This window comes from Blastomyces dermatitidis (genome assembly GCF_000003525.1).
Source record: "Blastomyces dermatitidis ER-3 genomic scaffold supercont1.2, whole genome shotgun sequence".
Classification (NCBI taxonomy): Eukaryota; Fungi; Ascomycota; class Eurotiomycetes; order Onygenales; family Ajellomycetaceae; genus Blastomyces; species Blastomyces dermatitidis.
The window spans coordinates 2,060,924-2,079,213 of record NW_025544775.1 but is presented as its reverse complement, the minus strand read 5'-3'; the positions used below and the strand labels follow the sequence as shown (position 1 = coordinate 2,079,213).

The following is an 18,290-nucleotide window of genomic DNA, read 5'->3' as shown; positions in this document are numbered from 1 at the left end:
AGATATTACTTCTATATAACAATCTATATTGATGATCTTAACATCATATCTGAAGCTTCTGAGAATGCTGATTGACTAGTGAGTATACTCAGTGAGAAATTAAAAGTCAAGAATCTATATTAACTAATCAAGTATTTAAGTATGAAGATCAATTATTCAGATAAAAGAATTGATTTAATATATTATCAATATATTAAATATCTTATTAAAGATTTCTATCTTGATGATACAGCTGTTATCAGAATATTAATAAAGAATGAATTTCATATTAATAATTTCTCTATATCTGAGAAAGAGACTGATTTCACAATTCAGTGATATCAATATAGTGTGAATTACTTATAATATCTTGCAGTTAAAACACATTCTGATATCACTCATACTGTCTCACTACTCACTCAATGAAATGTTAATTCAACATCTCAATGTTGAAAGGCTCTATTATATATTATATATTATTTGAAAGAAATCATGAATCTGAGCATTTTCTACAGACACAGTCTGTATGAGAGATCTGTTTCTTTCATTTCTACTGATCTTTCTATTCTCTCTAATTTTCTCAATGATTTCTATCTATTCTTCAGCTACTCAGATTCTGATTGAGCTGGTCTCTTGAATAATGATAGAAAATCAATATTCAGCTATGTTTTTAAGCTTGCAGATAGTCTGATTTCATGACATTCAGTGAAGCAATCTTGTGTATCTCTAAGTTTTAATAAGACTGAATATATGACTCTTAGTGAGATGATCTGTGAGGCAACATGAATTCAGAATCTCATGATTAAGCTTAACTTTATCACTACATCTCTGATACAGATTCTTACTGATAATAAGAATATCATAGATTTTATAAAGATGACAGTCATTACAGTCTGAAGTAAGCACATTGACACACATTTTCATTTTTCATATTGACAGTTGAATCAGAGAGTCATTGATTTAGAATACATTTTCATCACTCAGATAATAGCAGATGAACTCACTAAATCTTTAGATACTGTGACATTTATACAATTCATGATTTTACTAGGTCTTACAGCCATAAAAGTTGAGAATGTTTAATTTTACATTTGTATTTGATTTTGACAGACTATCTTAATGATTTGAGTGTTTTTGTATGTGATTCTTGTTATCTCAAGAGAAGGTGTTGACTCTTACAGCCGTTGTGATTAGTAATCTTATATAACTCATCACTATATTATGTTTCTGTAGATAGATCTATCAATACAACCTTCAACTATTCTATAAATTCTGCTGAAACTCATCATTAAAAAAACATATAAAGTGACTATATATCAGATCTTAAAATAGAATCATGACTTGAAAAAAATGAGAAAGTAATCTTATTTGATTTCATTTAGTCTCATTCTTAGTATAAAGTTACTATTTTTAGACATTTTAAGGTTTTTTTTAGACTATTTTTAATTTTTTAAAAAGTAATACTTTTTTAATAATACTTAAATAAGATTTAAAGTTATTTAAAGTAATAAAAATAATTTAAATTGAGAAGTGAAAATCATGATTTTATTTGAAAAATATAATAAGAGTAGACAGTAAGTTCACTGAGACAGTATAAAACTACTATTTAATATTAAAATTATGTAATGAGATCAGTTGAATTGATAATAAGACTATTAAAAAATCTAGTTCTAATCTCAGATATAATTACATATAGACTGACTGTGTGACCGTGTCTGAGATCAGGACCAGATTTTTTAATAGTCTCATTATCAATTTAACTGATCTCATTACACAGTTTTAACATTAGATAGTGGTCTCATACTATCTCAGTGAGACTTACTGTCTACTCTTGTCACATTTTCCAAATGAGACCATGATTTCTACTTCTCAATTTAAATTATTTTTATTGCTTTAAATGACTTTAAATCTCATTTAAGTGTTATCAAAAAGTGTTACTTTTTAAAAAATTAAAAATAGTCTAAAAAAAACCTTAAAATGTCTAAAAATAGTAACTTTATGCCAAGAATGAGACTAAATGGGATCAAATGAGACCACTTTCTCATTTTTTTCAAGTCATGATTTCATTTTAAGATCTGATATATAGTCACTTTACATGTTTTTTTAATAGCCAGTCCCAGCGGGATTCATGCTAAGAAATGTATGAGACCAGACCAAATGAGATCAAACATGAAATTCATGATCCCGGCGGCCAGTCTAATTACATAGTCAGTTCAACTAAGTCTTACTTAAGATATTTAATATAATTAACTATCTAATACTTATTTTCATTTAATACTCATCTTTGTAAATTAATTACAATTAACTTTAAATGTTAATATCTTAATAAATATTCATTTTTTTAATTTTTTAATTTATAATTTATAAATATCAAGATTTATATTATAGTATAATATAATTCAAAATTATTATAATATAGTTAAAATTAATTAAAATATAGATTTAATTAGAAAATAAAATACAGTAAAATAAAATATATAACATTTTATTATAAATTAAGAAATATATATTATATATTATTAAACATAATAATTCTTATATAAATATATTATAATTTACTAAATATTAAATTATTTTATATAAGAATTCTATATTTTAATTTTTAAGAATTTCTTTATTTTTTTATTATAATTTTTTTTATAAATTACAAGTAAAATATTGAAAATTCTTGAAATTTTAAATTTTGAAAAATAATTTATTAAATATAAATATATTTAAATAATTTAATATAATAATTTATTTATATTACAATTTTAAAGTATAAATAATACATAGTTATTATAAAAATAGTATTTTAAAATATAAAATTTTATTAAAAATTTAAATAAATCAATAATAAATAAGAATTTCAAGATAAAATTTTTTAAAAATATATATAATCTATAAGATATTTAATTTTTATATGAAAATAATTTATATTTATAAATATATTTGTAAATACAGACTGTGTATTTTAAAAAGCTTAATAAATTAATAATTATATGTTATTTTCTCATAGAAATTTAATATAATATAATATATATCTACAAATTATCATTCTGTTTTTTAGAATAGTTTTAAACAATGCATAGCGCCCTTACGGGATGCAGACATCAACTTAAAGATATAATCAATCAATCAATCAATCAAGCACAGTTCTATCATACAAAATAGGTGAGATTAAAATGGAAGAAACAGAAATCTGCGTCGTCACTGTGTGTAATTGATTAAATACATCAAAACCACTACGAGATTAGGGTGGCAATCAAGGTTTGAAAAATCAACGCCGGCAGCATTAGAAGAAGCTTGCGGGGAATGCACCACATTGCAAAAAAAAAAGCAAGAAAAAGAAAACAATATTGGCAAGGATCCAATAAATGAATATCAAAATGGCGGATCCATCACGATCTCACTCTCACACACGTTCACGATCTCGCGTCCTACCCACTGGGTCAGTTGCTGGTGATGATGATTCTTCACACTCAAGCTCTGTCAGTGGACATCCTCCTGGAGCATTTGAAAGCTCCATTAATGAACCTCCCGAAACACCCTTCCGATTCGAATCTGGTTTGAATACAGCCCCTGACACAGTCAGGCCGGCCCACTGATCTACCCGACAGCTTGATGAAGCTGGCTCTCATGATGAGAATACCGGTCACCCAGGTGTCTACCGTTCGGGCGAGGCCATATCAGACCAGCAGATGCAGCATCTTACGATGACATTTGAGATGGAGAAGGAGAGGCGTAGAGCCCTAGAGCTCGAATTACAACTGGAAAAACTCCGTCAACAGAGATCCTCTAAGAATCAATCTCAGGATGTCAACAATCATCCTCCCACCACTTCTACGGCCCGTACGCCCACATGGGATCCCAATCTCGGTGAAAGGTTGGAATACAACCTCTATGATCCGGATAGCCGTGTTGGCAAGGCAATCTCCCAATTCAAGGAAGATGTCAAGAATGCTGTGAGGCCAAACAGTCTAACCGGCACATCCAACTACACCACCTGGAGCATCTCCATGAAATTGAAACTAGTTGATGCACAGTGTTGGAATATAATAGAGAAACAGCAGGCCCAGAACCCCCTTCAAGATGTTGAATGGGCTCCTTTTTGGGATGCTAGGAACCGATGGCTCTACACATTCATTTCGAACTCATTGGGTGCCGCCGTCAGGCCACATTTTTACAAATATGATGAGGATTGGATCGCTTATACCCTCTGGCATGCAATCGAAGAGGAATACTCCATCCCAAAGACACAATTACACCGTGAGGCAGTCCTGGAATTCACCTCACTTGGTGGCACGCAGGTCACTAACCTGCACATGTTCTTTGATAAGTTCCGGGCCGCTATCATGAAATTGGAGATGATGGATGCTACCCCCCCAGATGCGTGGGTATTTGACATCTTCTACTCTGCCCTCCCCAACAATTGGAGAGGATATGTTCAAAAGAAGATTGAGGAGATACAAGAATCCAAATCAACAGCTGTGGTGTTGGATGTTCATCTTCTCATGGAGGAGATCCGCAAGGTTTACACCTTCCACATTTAGGTTTTGAAATTTGTTTCCCCTGAATTTCTTTCTATTATGTTTTAACCCTTCCTACCTCCTTTTTTTCATATCTTTCATATATATATACATTCCTGTGTCCATATTTCAAAATTTCTCATAAATATATCATACGAAAGATATATACACATATATATATATTTTATAGAGCTCCTCGTACCGTCTATGTTTGCAATTTTTTATTTTACTTTTTATTTTATGCCTCTTTGAAAACATTACCGCTCGTGGATTTGATTGGTATAGTTGGCCGTGTGCGAGATGTCAGATATGTGTCTTATGAAAGGTTAGCTATCTACAAATGTCGCACAGCTATCCGTATTCATTTATTTATATGATGATAGCATGGGTGGATTTGTACTTTAGCAACCACAGCATCAACCTCGAAGCTGAACAACGTCCCTCGTTTCTGAATACGCTTCCGCATTTCTTCGTTTGAGCGGCCACATTATTCGAAGGGGCTGTTAGAAGCTCTTAACTCTTAACTATATATTCTCTGCGGTTTCCTTTGACTGTGATATTGCTTGCTTTCCCTCCAAACCAGGCGCCATGAACACCCAATGAACTCAATTGCAGTGCTATCCCTGGATAACTCCCTATTCACAGTATGACCATAATCTGACCACATCTTTGTTTGCCTCGAGACAAATTCACATCCACTGCGGGGATAGTGGATTTAACATCCCCAGCCCTTCAGAAATCGAGAATGGGTGAATGCCATTGTATGAATGGGAGAGAAAATGTAATGTGGACTCTGCCTGAACTGCCTATTAATTCATGCTCGCTATTATCGACTCTCAGAGGTCTATGTAATGAGAGGGCGGGCATTGATTATATCTCAATGAGAGTGTTCACCTTTTCCTTCTTTATTGTATCACAACCACCTCCCCACAACGTTGGCTTATCCTTATAAAACAATGAGATCGTATACACGATGCACGTATCACAATAGTATATTGCCCATAGATATAACACCCCATCCCGCACCATCCCCACCAAATCATATTCACTCACCGTTTTTCATTCCCCTCCACCAGCCTCTCCTTTTTCAATACACTTAAGGAGAAAGCCTGGACAAATAAAAACCCTCGTTCTCAATTGCCAGCGCGTGAATGCAAGAGGTATAGAACTACAGTCGAGGGAGGCTGGGGAGAACAAACAAAGGAGCAACTCCGTACCAGCTGCAACTTGCCTGCTCGTTCTTCAACATCAGCCTCCCTCTCCGTCCTGACCCATCTTCCTTCCTACCCTTCCTACCCTTCCTACCCTTCTTTTCTTTTCCCCTCTTTATACTCCTCTTCCCACAAAGCCTCTCGTCCTCGTCTTCATCCCCTCCGTACCTTACTGAACGCAGGCACAAACTACAAACCGAACGAACAAATATTAGATAGATCGTTCATACACGCTACATCCCGAACTCTAGCTTCCACTCTCATCAGAATCCATCCATTCTCGTTTTTCCACATCATCTTAACCACCCAACGATTTCCAGTTTCCAGCAGCATGATGCAGAAACCAAAAAGTGTCCAGATGCCCGTAGCGCGTGCTAGCTCTCACCGGGACGGAGAAAGAGAACCACTGCAGCAGGCCAGGGAAAGGCATGACTGTATCGTAGCAGTATATTCCAGGATTTATGGCATTGCCAAGTTCGTCTTCATCATTTTGATGGCGTATGGCGTGGAGGTATGTAGTATCGTTTCCCAGTTCATAAGGAGGGAAATGCTCAGATGGACAGACACCACACAATGATTGTTTTTTTCGACTAACCTTCATCATCTCCAGCTCGACAACGCGCCCAGCGGCATAAAATTCCACATCGAACAGGTCGAGGACCAGATGGCTCAGGACTCCACCGCGCAGCTCCTCCAGACCATCGAAGATCTATTCTACGCAGTCTATGCACGGCTCAACATCGAGATCACCAACTTGCAACTCTGTGGGAGCTCACCACACCGCGGCAAGAATAGCAGCTCCACGGCACAGACGGGACAGAGTCAATATCTATCCGTATCTGCTGTGGAACGATATCTCCCAGGCCCAGGCCAGGTCATCGTGATCTTCCAGGCCTGCAAACGGCTGCTCACGTCAGAGGATATCAGCGGTGTTCTTGACCAAGAGATCATCAGCATGAAAAAGGCCGCTTATGTCCAGCATGCGGTTGAGGCCTATGTTGCGAATAACGTGAACAAGGGACGTTGTCGTCCTGCTGATGTGAGGGAGTATCGTAGGCATGTCGAGACGGTAGTCCTGGACCCCAATTCGCCCTTCGCCAGAGAGTGGACGGGTCTGGACCCTATTTATAAAAGAGCGCCCAACATGGTGCTTGCCATGCTGTCAGAGAAATATCTCGGGTTCCAAAAACAAGCCGACTGGAATAGCGTTAATACCATCAACAATAATAACCTCCATGAACACGGGGCGACAGGAATGGGAAGACCAACTCCAGCTCCAACCGCAACAATGGCAGTCAAACGCCAAAACAGCGTTACCTCCTCCAGCACCACCTCCTCATCATCATCATCCGCAACACTATCAGCGCACCGCCTCCTCCCCGAACGGCGTCGCACCGAAGCAAACCGCGAAGCCGCCTACGCCATTCTCAACGGCATCTACGTCGGCGAGCACAGGCGCACCGAAGGCAAACGAGCGCTGCGCCAGTACGTCCGTGATCAACTCTGCATCTGCTCCGGACACTGTTCCTGCGCGCGCAAATGCACACTCAAAGACGTCCGTGCGTGCCCATGCAGTCCGCGGATGAGCGTTATCTGCGACGTTGAGATCGCTGGGCAGTATTATGGCCAGCCGATGTTATCAGACGCATGGGATGAAGACGAGCAACGGCGATACCAAGAGCAGCAGGGGGTGGTGATATTGGATCCGAGGCAGAATTTCTCGAGACGGTGTGCGCAGTTAGGTTGCGCGTTGTTTGCAGGGTTTTGCAGCGTCAGGAAAGGGATCGTGTTGAGCTTTTTTGAGGTGTATATGGAGGTTAAGGCTGGTGCGGAAGTTTTTCTTCAGGAGGCTCTGGCGTATCGGGAGATTATGGGAGCTATGTAGGGGAGAGAGTTATTGGGTTTTATGACAATGACGAGGGAGGTTTTCATGGGGATGGTGGTTGTGATGTAAGTGCCCATTTTTGTTGTCACAATGTATTTTAGTCTTCTGTGATTTTATTTTACGACTTATGATGTAAATGGGAATTGAATCTAGGGAATATGGGAATATGGAGGTTTGAAAATGGATTATCTGTTGAAAATGGATTATCTGTTGAAAATGGATTATCTGTTGAAAACAGATGTTGCTTTAAAAGTCAATTGATTTTTTGTTCGAAAAAAAGAAGACAACAGAAAAATAGCTAGCTCACTTCTCTACCTATTTTTCTTTATTATTTCTTTCTTCCTGACGATAATAATGATACACAATAGCATATTCATTGTACCCAATATCAGGCTTCTGTTCAATAAATATTGCCTAATTGATAAAGAACACCCCCACGCAATGCAACCGGTGACAATGAAATGGATGCAAGCATTGAGGGGCAGGCATAAAATAGGAATCAATAAAAAAGCACGCTGGACGTCATTGTCACGTAGGAAGGAGACATGGGATGGCGAGCAGGGAGTGTGTCTAGCTGCTTTGCCTTGCCTTGCCTTGCCACTGTGGATGGCCTAGGGGGGGGGGGGTTGGTTGTATATATATAAATAAGGGTGTGAGAGTGGATACGCCGACACCATGGCATATATATATATACATGTATGTAATCCGGAAACACGCCAGCATTGTAGATGTGTGATATGGATTTTGGGTTGAGGTCTGTATGTATATAATAAGTCTCCTGAAGTGGAAATGGTAGTAACGTAGTTGTTAAATGTTTGTCCACAGATGGAGATGTTTGGTAACGGTAACGTAACGCCGTCTCGGAGTTTTCCCAACTCAACAACCACGTAACGAGGGTGGCTTGGCATCATCCTGACAGCATGAATAAATTGTGATGAGGCTCGGCGTATGGTATGGTATGGGTATGGTATGTATGGGTATGTATGGGGGGTTGCTCTATTTATCACATCGCTCTCCCTGCCAACTTGCTTGCTGCCAGCCTTGGAAGCAACCAGCGCGAGCCAGGCTCTGCTCCACTCCAACCGTTTCATCTCCTTTTTCTCTCTCGATACATTCTTCTTCTTCCCCTCCTTCTTCTTCATTTTGGTTCTGATAATAACAGTAAGTAATATCAGGATGTACTGACCCATCTCCCTCCGCGTGGCCAAGGCGACAGAACTCCTTTCTCGCGCTGGCATGGTCCTTAATATTTCCCCCCTCAATCGCTCCTCTTACTCTTCTATAACTTCTTCCATCATATCCCCTGCTAGACGAGCACCACCAGCACCAGCATGCTTCTCCCGTCGCAGTCTAGTCAGCTACAGAGCTACCGCACCCACCTATGGCGTCGTGACACCTCTTCCTAAAAACCGCACGCCCACTCCTCTCGCTTCCTTTCCCTTCCACTTCCAAACTGGCTACGCCCTGTGTCCCAAAAGACCTTCCCGCCCGTTCCCGCCGCCCTTCGTGTCAAACCCGTCTACCTCCTTTTCCGACCCTCTGACAACCCACTTTCGAAGTCAGGATAAGCGACCGTCCGTAAGAGGGGAGCTGATCCGGGGCTTGACGAATGGTGATGATGCAATTCTTGTGTCGGAGAACTACCTGGGTGTCAATGATGGGGTGGGAGCTTGGGCAACCAAGCCGCAAGGTCATGCAGCGTAAGAGAAAGAAGAATTCAATTCCTTTTTTGTAATGCGAAACAAAAAAGAAAGGAGACGAGAGAAAGAAAGAAAGAAAGAAAGAAAGAAAAAGAAAGCGCAAAAAAGAAAAGGGAAGCGAGGTGCCTAACCTTGTTATCTATACATATATTCTAGTCTGTGGTCCCGACTTATCCTTCACTTCTGGGCCCTAGAAGTCGAGCGCAACGTAAACGAATACTCCCCTCCCGATGTCGTCTCGTACCTACAACGCGCCTACGAACTGACCGTCGAAGCTACTACGACTCCAAATGAGTGGCTGGGCACCACAACCTCCACTACGGCTGTGCTCCACTATACCACAAATTCAGGCGCGCCCGCGCCGATGCTCCACGTAACGACGCTGGGCGATTGCCAGCTGCTGGTGATTCGCCCGAGCGAACAACGCGTCGTGTTCAAAACGGAGGGCCAGTGGCATTGGTTCGATTGTCCCATGCAGCTGGGCACGAATAGCATAGACACGCCTAAGGAAAATGCGCAATCGACACAGGTCGAGTTGCAGGAGAAGGACCTCGTCGTAGCTGTGTCGGACGGCGTGGTGGATAATTTGTGGGAACATGAGGTGATGAAGGTGGTTCTGGATAGTTTGGAGGAGTGGGATTCTGGGAAGAAGAAAGATGCCGATATGTTTGCCGATCAGCCTGCTGATGGAAACGGTGGGGTTGTCTATGCTGCCCGAAATTTACTCCAGGCTGCGAAGGCGATTGCGCAGGATCCGTTTGCGGAAAGTCCGTACATGGAGAAAGCTATAGACGAGGGGTTGACTATCGAAGGGGGTATGTTGTTATTTTTCCCACGCCCCGTGGGAGGGCGCATGGACAAATTTTCGGGGTTGGACCGTTGCTAATCAGTGGTTTAGGCAAGATGGATGATATCAGTGTGGTTATTGGAAGGTGTATGAAGCGGAACCAATGAATGTTTCCACGTCATGTATCGTATTCTATTCGATACAAGAACACTATGGTCGGACTACGGAATTGCAACCCCAGAGGACTCACGCAAAAGGGCGTTGACGACCCCCTATTCCCCCGCCACCCAGAGTTGGTTAATCCCCGGTTAGATACAACCACTCTTTCGAGCCCCGTTTCTCGGTAAATCCTAACCCCATCGCCTTGTATTCCTTTAATATCATGCTGACTTTCTCCGTGTTGGATGTTCAGGCTATTTAAATCGAGGCTGTGTAACACGCAACTCGGAGTACAACGGTGAACTAACTAAATGATCACCCTGATGGTCGTCCTTGGCTTCCATCGGAATGACCTACCCAGGTCCCCATAGTCTGCGGCTATTGAATATATATACAACCACACGTCCCGTACCCAAAAAAGAGACGACGAGGACCCGTATATTGGGTTTAAGCCTTTTTTTTTTCTTTTTCTATCTTGATGGACCGGGAACTAAGCCTTCACTCCCTCTCGAGTGACGTGATTATTTTTATACTCTATTTGACGTATCTTGACGATGAGAATGATTTATGTGAGATAGCTTAGAAAAAAGGGAAAATAGTTTTTCTTTTTTTTTTTCCCCAATAATGTTTAATTATTTATTATTATGAATTATTAATTTAGAATATTCACTTACCCTGCCCACACGGCGGCTATTTCTAGTATTTATGGTTACTGTCATTTTTTGAAGAAGGCTTTATGAACTTTTGGAACATACAACTAGGATTTATGTGAGTAGCGATATAATAGTTAGTCACGTTGACTTTGACTTGCTCGATATATTTTCATTCATCTGACATGATTTCAGGTATACTGCAGAGTAGTTATCTAACTAAATTCTCCTCGAGGAGTGTTTCAGGCCAGAGGTTGAAGGTTCCAAGGAGGCTTTGATATTCTCTTTCCAACACATGCTGCAAATTGTAGATCTGCCTTACTGAATTCAGATTTAACCCTGGACCTATCCCGCTAATATCTATATCTTGGAAGCTAACGTGCAGTTGAGTTATAAAAATATATCAAACAACAATCATCCACCATCCATTGCCTTCTTGGTGTTTTTTGTAGCTAGATAACCTATTTAGAAATTCTCGACTGCCCTGCTTCGTTGCGTAGGACGAGTTTCGCATCCTGGCTTCTCTTTGTAAGTAATTTAGGTGCAGAGATGATCAAATGTAATCATTGCTATAGACTAGACCTCTTTATTGAGAGATATATTCGTTTCAAGGATCTTTGTTAACCAAGTCCAGGCGATACAGTCGAAGGGGCCCGGTTACATTCTCACTTCCGACAAGACGAGGACAGGACACCTTGGTAGCATGAGAGGCATCGGCAGCCTGCTCGTTTCTGAGAAGATGCGGACTTCATCATAACGTCGGGCCAAGGTCGTTGCTTGCTTGAAGCTACTGAGCTGATGCGAGGTGCGAATGGCCGCACGTGCCTGTGAATACGGTTTTGGGAGCCGACTTCGCCAACCAGTTTGGAAAAGTTGGGGGGGGAGGGGGGGATAATGGCCCAACCGGAGTTTCCGGCCGCTGGGTCGTCCGACGAAGCCTCATTGCTTGCGAACTTCAGCAGTCTCAGCGACATGATCGCGAGTTCTCGAATCCTTGGCATTGAGTGAACAGCAGCACGTCGACGTCCATAAAGCCAGGCCGTCCCAAATGCCATCGGGCTTCTTGGAAGAAAGTGTGTGGTTGGCTGTGAGTTTGTACGCGTTTCAAAGAAAAAGTAAGCAAGGCCTAGGCCAACCAGCGGACAAAGAGAAACCAGCGTTCAGCATAAGGTCGAGCCAGCTAGCGTACTCGTTGACATGGACATGGGCGTAAGAAGACTTCCACAATTAGTATTTTAGAGATCGTGGGTTTAGTTTAATTGCTACTGCTTGAACTTCTTCTGTTTCTCCTTCATGATGTTGGCCAGCTTTGTGACTTTCAGGGGGTTTCAATAATTCCTTAGTCCTCAATCTGGCCTTGCTTTTTGTCGGTAATATATTGTTTTCTTCCCTTGTCAACGGTGTTTGATAGTTTCTAGTTTCTGCATTGTTCAAGCTGGCTGGATATCTTCAGTTGATATAGGGCTGAGATCCACAAACGGTTAAAGCCGAACCAAATTTACGCTAAACTAGATTAGGGTAACAACCTAAATTTTTCTCCTCCGTTTCTTGGCATCGAAGATTTCCAAGTTGGGAAATAATTCAGAATCGCTGGAGCGCATTGGCCTCATACCTGAGCAGTTCACCTCGTCTTCTTGTTTTCCCAGAGCACCAACTTTCAGTACGCCGAGATTGAACCATCACAATGAGGGCAAAACGGTCAAAGAAGTATCGCAAGCTCATGCACCAGTATGAGCTCACATTTGGTTTTCGCGAGCCATACCAGGTACTTGGTACGCGTCGGCACCTCCCCCTCCTCCCCTTTTTGATAATTCCTGCGTGGAAAAGGACTAACCGATGTGCACACAGTCGATTCGAATTTTCTAAGAGCTGTCTACTCCTTCAAGATGGATCTAGTTCCCGCCCTCGAGCGAACGTTACATGGCAAAGTAAAGCCATGTAAGTATCCTCATTTTTACTCCCTTCCCTTTCTCCATCGAGAGCAATATATACTTACAACGGAACGTTCTCCCTATCTTTAGTTATTACGAAGTGTTCCCTCGCGGCCGTCATGGCTTCACCGTCCACCCAACAATATCAGCAATCAATCGCCCGACCTAACGCGCGCCCTCCACAGCTCCCACCACCCACAATCCTGCCCCTTCGCTACTGCTCACATAACGAAGACTCCAAACCCATCGACGAAGTCGACTGTCTTCTTTCTCTATTATCACCTAATGCAGAATTGAAAAAGAATAAAGAACATTATATATTGGCCACGGCAGACCCCGAACCTACTAATTCCCATACCCAGAAATGGAAATCCATAGCTGCGACTGCACCCGAGCCGCCGACAAATTATCTGCGGAAGGGTGCGCGGCAGATACCTGGCGTCCCAATTATATACGTGAAACGATCTGTGATGGTATTAGAGCCCCTGAGTAATTCGTCAGAGGGAGTGAGGGAAGGGGTTGAGCGGGGGAAACTGAAGACTGGTATCACGAAGGTGATGCCGGGAAAGAGGAAAAGGGCTGATTCGGAGGAAGGGGAGGAGGAGGATAGATCAGTGGCTACAAAGGAAAAGAAGCAGAAAAGAGTTAAAGGCCCAAATCCGTTGAGTGTGAAGAAGCCAAAACCCAAGGCTAAGCCGAGTAGTAGCAGTGGCGGTGAAAAGAACGAAGATGGAAGACCTATCGAGGCGGAACAACAGCCTACGCGCGATTCAAAAGATGAAAATACCAAGGAGCTATCGAGTGGTGGCGGTGGATCGACAGTGAAAACCAAGAGGAAGAGAAGACATAAGTCCCATAAACCGGATAAAGAGCAACAGCCCGGCATGCCGCAACTTGGGGAGTCGCTTCCTGTTGAATCGTGATGTTTGACGGAATAAAAATGATTTATAATGTGTAATATTCAATTGCGGCGTACTTACCCCTCCTGAGGAGTTACATAGCAGTATTCTGGAAAGTGGAAATTTATAATCCCGTTTGGACTAAAGGGTATATATATTATATACATGTATAAATACAATAATTACTGAGAGCGACAGGCGGTGGATTATTCACACAGGAATATATCCCTGCATTTCCGATCAATCGTGCTTGGAGAAGAGAGTCCAACAAATAAATACATCTTTGGAAAGGATTAGATTGGAACCAGTGGCGTACATATTGCAAATCACATATGACCAAACGCCAAAAACACCCCCAGCTCTGGATATGTCGTTCGTCCTGAAAAATCGACTCCTCCCTCAACTGTTCCCAATGGACCATGGCAGGGGTGTAGTATAAAATGCTTCTCCTCACAGCTCATCGTCCTTCTTCCATACCTCCTCAATCCGTCTCCGGTCCTCCCGCGCCTTATCCCGATTGTTTTGAGCGCGCCGATATCTTTCCGCTCCGAGACACCGGTTTACCTCTCGTTTGATTTCATTGCACCCGGCAAACGCTTTGTGGAGGAATCCCTGAGCATGGCATTCGTCGAGCATGGTCATAATCTCCGTGCAATCTACATAGGAAAGAAGGAGGAAATGGGTCAGTTACTTCACTAGGGATAATTTGGACTTGACCTGGAGAGGGGATGGTATTGGGTGATGTGATGTGATGGGATGGGTGGGGTGAAAACGCACTGGTATTATCTTTGGTGTGGAGGTGAGAATGCATTTGTTTGTTTATATAAAACGGGTCTCGCCGCCTTGGGCAATGATTTGGTTTCTCAGCGAATGGATTAAGGAGTAAGACGTCGGTATTAGCGGAGTTGCGGGAAGGTGTTCGTTGCATTGCTTGATGGTTTGAGACGAACAGTTCTCTCCGCCGGACTGTCCATTTGGCTTTAGCGCCAAGCTTCCGAATATTCTGCCAGGCGGTGAGAGTACGGTTTGTCCCGCACATGCATAGTAAAAAAAAAAAAAAAGTTGAGCGACCATTCGGGGTCAGCAAAAGGCGGAGTGCGGTAAGCGACGTTCTTCTTTGGATATTTATTTTCTCTATTCCGGAGTTATTATTTTGTAACTAACTTCAGGAAGAGGAAGTGTTTTATCCCTTCGAAACAAGCGTGCTAAGTAGGGCTTTTCATCGCTCCTCCTTCTCCCCTGCCCGCCATATTCTTGCAATAATTTAAATATCATCCCCGTAAATTTTCAGCTTCGAAGTCCTGCGAGATGTCTATGATAACAGCAACTACATGGGTGCGCCGCGGTGTGGCTGCGCCATTCCCAGAAAAATATGAAATCGACGAAGAGGAGATCAATCGAATATCGGAGCTCGCGAAGCTTCAGCTCGAGGGTGCGAAGATGGATTTAAAACAAGCGCAGAATAAAAATGGCAAGGACGAGATGGAAGTGGAAAAGGAAGGGGAAGAGGAGGTTGAAAAGAATTCTGCAAAGTCAAGTGGGGAGGGAAAGGGAAAGGAGAAGACAAACGGGTACATTTCTCCCAATGCTCAGGGGTTCGCGTTCGCTTGCTAACTCATGTCTGTGTCTAGCAGTGATGGCAAGAAAGGCGATAGCATCGATGATGACGATCTGAAGGAATACGACCTCGATAATTATGACAGTGACCCTGTAGATGAAGATGGCGAAAAGGTCACCATGTTCGGAAATATCAGGTCGCTTGCGTACCACCAACCTAACGAGGAGGATCCATATCTAGTTGTCCCAGAGGGAGTTGACGATGACGAGGACGACGAGAGAGAAGAGTTACAGATTCTACCCACGGATAATCTTCTTCTGGCCGCTAAGGTGGAAGATGAAGTCGCACACATGGAAGTCTATGTCTACGAAGACGAGGCAGATAATCTCTACGTACATCACGATGTCATGTTGCCAGCAATCCCATTGTGCCTGGAGTGGTTGGATATACCCGTTGGCAGGAACTCAGAAAACAGAACGTACGGCAACTTTGTCGCAGTAGGCACGATGGAGCCAGATATCGAAATCTGGGACCTAGATATTGTGGACTGCATGTATCCAAATGCCATCCTAGGCCAAGGCGGCCAAGAGGAAAGCTCGGAGGCAGGCACGAAGAAGAAGAAGAAGACGACAAAGCCCAAGAAAGCGAATGACGAGTACCATGTGGACTCCGTCCTTGCTTTGGCAGCTAACAGACAGCATCGCAACCTTCTCGCGTCCGCCTCAGCGGATCAGACTGTCAAGCTATGGGACCTGAATACAACCAAATGTGCAAAGTCTTATACCAACCATACCGATAAAATCTGTGCCTTGGACTGGCACCCGAAGGAATCAACAGTCCTTTTAAGCGGGAGTTACGATAGGACCGTTGTAGCTGCTGACATGAGAACCCCAGACGCGAAGGCTGCTAGATGGCGAGTTGAAAGCGACGTCGAGAACGTTCGATGGGACCCACACGATCCCAATTTCTTCTATGTCACCACCGACGGCGGGATGGTGTACTGCCACGACGTCCGACAAGCGTCCGCCCAGCCAGAAAACCCAAAGGCAGTATGGATGCTACAAGCGCACGACTCATCCGTTTCGTCCTTCGACATCAACCCAACTATACCTGGCTTCCTCGTTACTGGCTCGACTGACAAGCAAGTCAAGCTCTGGAACGTGCAGGATAATAAACCCAATATGGTTGTTTCGCGGAAACTTGAAGTTGGCAAGGTCTTCTCCACAACGTTTGCGCCAGATCAGGAGGTTAGTTTCCGTCTTGCGGTTGCGGGGAGTAAAGGGGTGGTGCAGATCTGGGATACGTCTACGAATGCAGCTGTGCGCAGAGCTTTTTCTGCGCGCTTGGGGCCCTCAGCGGGGGAGGAAGTTAAGGAACGGATGATTGGCATATCACAGAATGACAGTGATTCTGATGATTCCGATGCGGCTGAGGGGGGTGGGGAGATGGGTCAAGATGGATGGGAATCCATGGATGAGGATTAAGATCTTTTTTATATATAATTTGTTTCCTTTATCACCCTTCCTCGGGTTATTTACTGCCTTTACCACGGAGCATTTTACGGAGTTCATCTGGATATATACAATTTTAAAATTGCGATTGCAATGAAAAGAAAAGAAATAGTTACACGATTTGATTAGCCCCTTTTTCTTTTACATTTTCATCTCAATCTTCTGCGCGCGCACATCTCCTAGATTGTTCTTCCACTCCAAATGAAGGAACAATGCCAAAAGTCAAAAGATTCTTGAAGCTCTTGCTTCTATGTTCTTGGATAAACCACTTCCCACAATATTCCCTTCCTTTGACTGCATTTCAAAGAACCTTGGAACAACGCCAATTGCTATAGCAACTCAACCACTATTTGTTCCGTACACAGGTCCTTTCAAAATGTTTATTTGTCCTACCACCTCCAGCGCCCTTATCTTTATTCCATTATTGAATTCATCCCATGTCCCTCAACAATCTAACCAGTTCTTTTTTTTTTTCCCCCCCCCCCCCCCCCCCATTATGCCAGCTGCAAAGTAACTATCATACTGGCAAGTACCTAATGTTACATTACCGCCATTTGCACTGCTCTAGACAAGCAAAGCAACAACTGTGTCACAATGAAGTCTATATAGAATGAACATGATGCAATGATCCAGGCAAATGATTGACCCAAGCTTTAAAACATATTTACTGTGTTTCTCATGGAACCAGAGCTGGGCCTGCATGCATATACATGTATATTGAGTAGATCATCCCAGTGATCAGTGCAGACAGGCTGACTGCTAGCAATTAGCTTATCAGAGAGAAACAACAAGATTCAGAACAGAAGAGATGAGTATGATTTCTTCTTTACTTTCTAAAGTTCTATGAATGTTCATTCACCTGGACTTGAAGTGTCTATTTTAAAGCTTGATATGTACAGTGTATGTCTGTGTCTGTTTGTGTGATAGTTTTTAATTGTAATGTACATGTACATACATCATACATGTATATAAATGCAACATGTTACTGTAAGAAGTTTTATGCATGCACACATCTTAATCTTATCATCAACTGACATATTTCCTTTCAGTAAAAATAATAATACTGATGATGAGACAGAATGTAGTATACAATACATTCTCTGTGTCTTGCATTCATAGATCACTCAGAATAATATTTCTCTGTCATACATATCTTCAATAATATTTTAAACTGAATATTCAACATCTTTTCAAGATTCTGTTCACTCTGAGAGTTCTCAAATGTACAGCATATGTAGTTAAGATCTGAAATACAAAGATGTGAGTGATATTAACATGCAACTTGTAAGACACAGTTCAGTATACATTAGCACTCTGTGTGTATAACTTTAACTAGTTAAGCTTTGTTATCTGAGTTAGTTATGTATGTATACTCTTATGAAAAAAATACTTGGTAAAAATTTTCACTATTTGAAAAATGCGTGAAGATATAAATATAGATATTAAAAAGTCTTGTATATTTTTTCAGAGAAAAGACAAGTATAAATAATAAAATATAACTTCTGATTATTT

At 41.9% G+C, this 18,290-nt stretch overlaps 7 protein-coding genes across 9 annotated transcripts; 5 read left to right on the top strand and 2 right to left on the bottom strand.

Moving 5' to 3' along the window:
• Nucleotides 1-3,347: 3,347 nt before the first annotated feature.
• On the top strand, nt 3,348-4,511 carry BDCG_01588 (uncharacterized protein; the record flags this gene model as incomplete). Its single annotated transcript, XM_045417109.1, has 2 exons — nt 3,348-3,548; nt 3,579-4,511. The coding sequence occupies 2 exons, from the start codon at nt 3,348-3,350 to the stop codon at nt 4,509-4,511; spliced, it is 1,134 nt and encodes a 377-aa protein (XP_045274013.1).
• A 1,164-nt stretch (nt 4,512-5,675) lies between these two features.
• On the top strand, nt 5,676-7,746 carry BDCG_01587 (uncharacterized protein). The gene is made up of 2 exons (XM_045417108.1): nt 5,676-6,209; nt 6,309-7,746. Exons 1-2 carry the CDS (start codon nt 6,030-6,032, stop codon nt 7,581-7,583), a joined length of 1,455 nt encoding a protein of 484 aa, XP_045274012.1. The 5' UTR covers nt 5,676-6,029; the 3' UTR covers nt 7,584-7,746.
• A 1,073-nt stretch (nt 7,747-8,819) lies between these two features.
• Nucleotides 8,820-10,237, top strand: BDCG_01586 (uncharacterized protein; the record flags this gene model as incomplete). The annotated part of the gene is made up of 3 exons (XM_045417107.1): nt 8,820-9,283; nt 9,440-10,098; nt 10,182-10,237. 3 exons carry the CDS (start codon nt 8,820-8,822, stop codon nt 10,235-10,237), a joined length of 1,179 nt encoding a protein of 392 aa, XP_045274011.1.
• A 723-nt stretch (nt 10,238-10,960) lies between these two features.
• Nucleotides 10,961-12,319, bottom strand: BDCG_01585 (uncharacterized protein). Its single transcript, XM_045417106.1, has one exon. The coding sequence runs from the start codon at nt 11,932-11,934 to the stop codon at nt 11,545-11,547; it is 390 nt and encodes a 129-aa protein (XP_045274010.1). The 5' UTR covers nt 11,935-12,319; the 3' UTR covers nt 10,961-11,544.
• On the top strand, nt 12,312-14,270 carry BDCG_01584 (rRNA-binding ribosome biosynthesis protein UTP23). The gene is made up of 3 exons (XM_045417105.1): nt 12,312-12,651; nt 12,728-12,817; nt 12,901-14,270. Exons 1-3 carry the CDS (start codon nt 12,564-12,566, stop codon nt 13,731-13,733), a joined length of 1,011 nt encoding a protein of 336 aa, XP_045274009.1. The 5' UTR covers nt 12,312-12,563; the 3' UTR covers nt 13,734-14,270.
• Nucleotides 13,721-17,017, bottom strand: BDCG_01583 (uncharacterized protein). Its single transcript, XM_045417104.1, has 2 exons — nt 14,487-17,017; nt 13,721-14,365 (listed from the first exon to the last, which is right to left on the bottom strand). The coding sequence occupies exons 1-2, from the start codon at nt 14,746-14,748 to the stop codon at nt 14,160-14,162; spliced, it is 468 nt and encodes a 155-aa protein (XP_045274008.1). The 5' UTR covers nt 14,749-17,017; the 3' UTR covers nt 13,721-14,159.
• On the top strand, nt 14,520-17,686 carry BDCG_01582 (rRNA processing protein Pwp1). Of its 3 annotated transcripts, XM_045417102.1 has the most exons (3): nt 14,520-14,809; nt 14,883-15,280; nt 15,344-17,686. In XM_045417102.1, exons 2-3 carry the CDS (start codon nt 15,018-15,020, stop codon nt 16,749-16,751), a joined length of 1,671 nt encoding a protein of 556 aa, XP_045279653.1. In that variant the 5' UTR covers nt 14,520-14,809; nt 14,883-15,017; the 3' UTR covers nt 16,752-17,686. The 3 variants fall into 3 exon arrangements, with proteins under 3 accessions (XP_045279653.1, XP_045279654.1, XP_045274007.1); XM_045417103.1 differs by having other exon boundaries at nt 14,761-15,280; nt 15,344-17,611; XM_045417101.1 differs by having other exon boundaries at nt 14,762-15,280; nt 15,341-17,611.
• Nucleotides 17,687-18,290: the final 604 nt, after the last annotated feature.